The sequence below is a fragment of the Salvia hispanica genome, unplaced genomic scaffold (genome assembly GCF_023119035.1).
Source record: "Salvia hispanica cultivar TCC Black 2014 unplaced genomic scaffold, UniMelb_Shisp_WGS_1.0 HiC_scaffold_1319, whole genome shotgun sequence".
In the NCBI taxonomy this organism is placed as follows: Eukaryota; Viridiplantae; Streptophyta; class Magnoliopsida; order Lamiales; family Lamiaceae; genus Salvia; species Salvia hispanica.
In genome coordinates this window covers 1-3341 of record NW_025951604.1, presented here as the reverse complement: position 1 = coordinate 3341, position 3341 = coordinate 1, and the positions used below count along the sequence as shown (strand labels likewise).

The window sequence follows — 3341 nt, the reverse complement described above, 5'->3', positions numbered from 1 at the left end:
TAGAATATATAAGAAAAAAGTAGAGAATTCTAGAAGAAAAAAAAAGTAGGATGAAAACTTTAGAACAAATACACATGCAGTCTATATATATGCCTATTGTAAATATTTTGTAGATGTTAAGTTTTTCGCAAGTTTAGTTTTTTAGTTTTCAAATTCGAGTGATGATAAAGTGATATATTAAATTAGTTTTCGTAAAATTAATTGAACCGTGTATCGCACGGGAGTGTATACTAGTTTAAATAATAGTACTATCAGAGTGGAAATGTATGAATAGAGAGAACTTTTGAAGTTCCAATATATTGCGATTGGAGAATAGGCCGCATGGCATTTAGTTGATATATATGCTAATTTAATTAATTGTTGATGTGTGACGTTGCTAGCCTACATTTAGTTTCTACTTATATCGTCACCTTTTTACGAGATAGGAGGGTGCATCTTCTATTTATAATTTATAAAAATAAAATACGACACAAATTAACATGCAATAACATAAAAATGGTAGAAACTTGCATGCATCCAGTTAGTAATTACTTATTACTGACATTCTTAATCATCTACTATAATCTAATTTTCAAGGAATGTTGTAATTGGGTGTACAAAAATAACTTTAAAAAGAAAAAGAAATGAAATGAATAGTATTATTCCTATATGAAGTTAATACATGAGGCTGAGGCCACCACAAATAAGTTCCGCGATAAATTAACCACAATTAGCAGCTTAACAAGAACTCAACAACAATCATCACAGAGAGATTACCAATTTTATACGCATTTCCTACGTTTAATTAATCAGAATAAGAAAGAAGCATTGAAGGAATCAAAACTCACGTCAGGATCTTATTGAAGCGGTCGGGAGGGGAATGGCGGAGAATGAAGAAATCATGGAGGTGGACGCAGATTCATACGGTAATAAAGTTAAACAACGGTTGAAAGATCGAACAAAGGTATTTTCTTTTATACATAATCGTTATATTGATAATGTTGGATGATTGGATTTGATTTGATTGCGCAAAAGAAAGCGTTCCTATATTAAGGATGAATTAATTTAATCTTTTGCTTTTTAGGACGCTTCCACACCAATAACAAGGACGCTTAGTATATTTAGAAACACAAATTAGCGTCCTGAATTGCATTAAAAATGTCCTTAATGGTTTTTTTTTTTTGTTGTAGTGTAAGGAGATGCTAACGAAGCAAGCAGAGCAGACAAAGGAGATCTTGTCGAAGCAAGCCGTTAAGATTGCTAAACAGGCTGAAGAGCATGAAAACTTCATCAATAAGGTGGGTTGTGTTAAATGGTAAATCTTTGATTCTCATGCACTTGTTGTTCCCTAAATATTTAAATTTGTTGAGAAATGAAATGATTGGTATGAAGGTTTTGTTAGTGTTTGATTGGATATGTTAGGTGACACACTTGCTTGGTGTTCTTTTCTTTGGAGGCTTCTGCTTCATCTTGGGTGCAAGTGAGTATAAACTGCTACTACATGGGATGGAAATGTTGGCTGCATTTTACACTTTTCTTATAGATTTGGTTTACTTTGATCAGGGCCACAGGATGTTCGATATCTCTATTGTTTATTCTATGTCATTTTTGTCCCACTTCGATGGATTTATTACCGATACAAGAAGTTGCACTATTATCTTCTTGTAAGTTCTTACTCATCTTTTCAGTTTAATCTAGTTGAAACACCTATATCACTCGTTGTAGCTTTCGTTTCGAACCTTAGTTACTTGGTGATTGGAAAGTATACACGTTATGTCAGTCCATTTGGCTACTTTCGTGGTAACACGTGTTCTGGTCTCGATATTTTTACTGCAAAAATAGAAAAAAGGGAGGGACTTACTGATACTCATTTAAGTTCCTATTGGATGCAGGATTTTTGCTATTATGCCAATACAATATTCTTGATCATGCTTCTGTTTTATCCCAGAAATGAGAAACTTTTCTTGGTGTGCTTCTCATTTGCGGAGGTAAGCACTTGCTTCTGTTATTCCTGTACCATATAAATGACTTTGATTTGCTTCGTGCGGACTTTTTCTGATATTAATTAATGGATGCAGGGGCCCTTGGCATGGGCACTAATCGTTTGGCGTTGTAGCTTAGTTTTCAATTCCATGGACAAGATAGTAAGCGTCTTTATACATATCTTGCCTGGTAAGAGGCTGTTTTCTTTTGCTGAGATTATTGTTATATATGTTAAATGGTAAAAAGTGAAAAAGCCAAGCCTACAATGAAAACATTAACTTTAAATGGCAATGGCTTTGACAGAATGGAATTGTTGAAAGCTATTTTAAGTTTTGACATAACATAGCACCTGTAGGCTGTAGTTTACGCTTAGATGATCATTTCATCCTTCTGTTTCATCCAGTTTTGAACCTGAGTTTGTTGTTAAAGCAAAATTCCACTTGTAGGAACAAACAAACATACTGGTCCTCAATGTTAGGAAAAAATGTGTTCTCATAGTTAGTGTTTGGTACAACATACTTTTTTTATTGATAAATGAATAGAAATTTAGAGGCCGTGTCACAGCGGACTTGAACCCGAGACCTTTGGCCTCAGGCATCAACCACGCGCGCACTTGGTACAACATTCTTATTGCAGTTGAAGGATTGAAAATGGGATCATATATTTTCAGTTCATTTTTTCATTTTCAGTAAATTCTGCGAAATGGGAAAAAAACATACTAGTATTTCTCTGACCTTGGCATGATGACTTCTCTTCCTTGTCCACCCTTGCTACTAGCTTAGGGAAATTCATACATAATTTGATGTAATGCAATTTCTTTATCTTAGAACTCTGGATTGTGGGATTAAAAGTGCATGGCTATTCTCCCTGTTGAATAAAAAAAATTGCAAGTACTTTAAATAAATTGGTATTGAGTTTCCCAGCCAGCATGTTTAGCTGATGCAGCAGATATGGTTTCCAGGACTTGTTCTGTTCACAATCCGATGGTGGGACCCAGTATTCTTCGAGGAGATGCATCAGAATGGGAATTCTCATACAGGATCATGGCTCTATGCAGAGACGAAATCGTATCTGTGGACATGGCTTTTCTTTGTTCCTTTAGTAGCCTATGTTGTCTGGCAGCTTCTTTATTTTCTCATCGTAAATGTGCTACGTGAACAGAGACTGCTGCGGGATCCAGAAGTCATGACCTCCTACAGGTTTCATTATCCACATTATTTCTTGTTCACATAGGGAGGCTTGATGAGATGGATTGTTAAAATCATAGAAGTTGCAACAATATTATTATTATTTTTTTCGTGTGACAGGGAACTGTCGAAAAAAGCACAGAAAGCAAACAACATGTGGTGGCGCTTGAGCGGTCTGCTGGGAGATCAGAA

General features: G+C 35.2%; 1 protein-coding gene across 1 annotated transcript; it reads left to right on the top strand.

The window, feature by feature from the left end:
* Nucleotides 1-751: 751 nt before the first annotated feature.
* On the top strand, nt 752-3336 carry LOC125198249 (glycerophosphocholine acyltransferase 1-like; the record flags this gene model as incomplete). The annotated part of the gene is made up of 8 exons (XM_048096634.1): nt 752-943; nt 1170-1277; nt 1402-1459; nt 1543-1643; nt 1872-1967; nt 2058-2151; nt 2924-3161; nt 3270-3336. Coding segments are annotated over exons 1-8 (846 nt in total), but the record flags the coding sequence as incomplete, so codon positions are not given.
* Nucleotides 3337-3341: the final 5 nt, after the last annotated feature.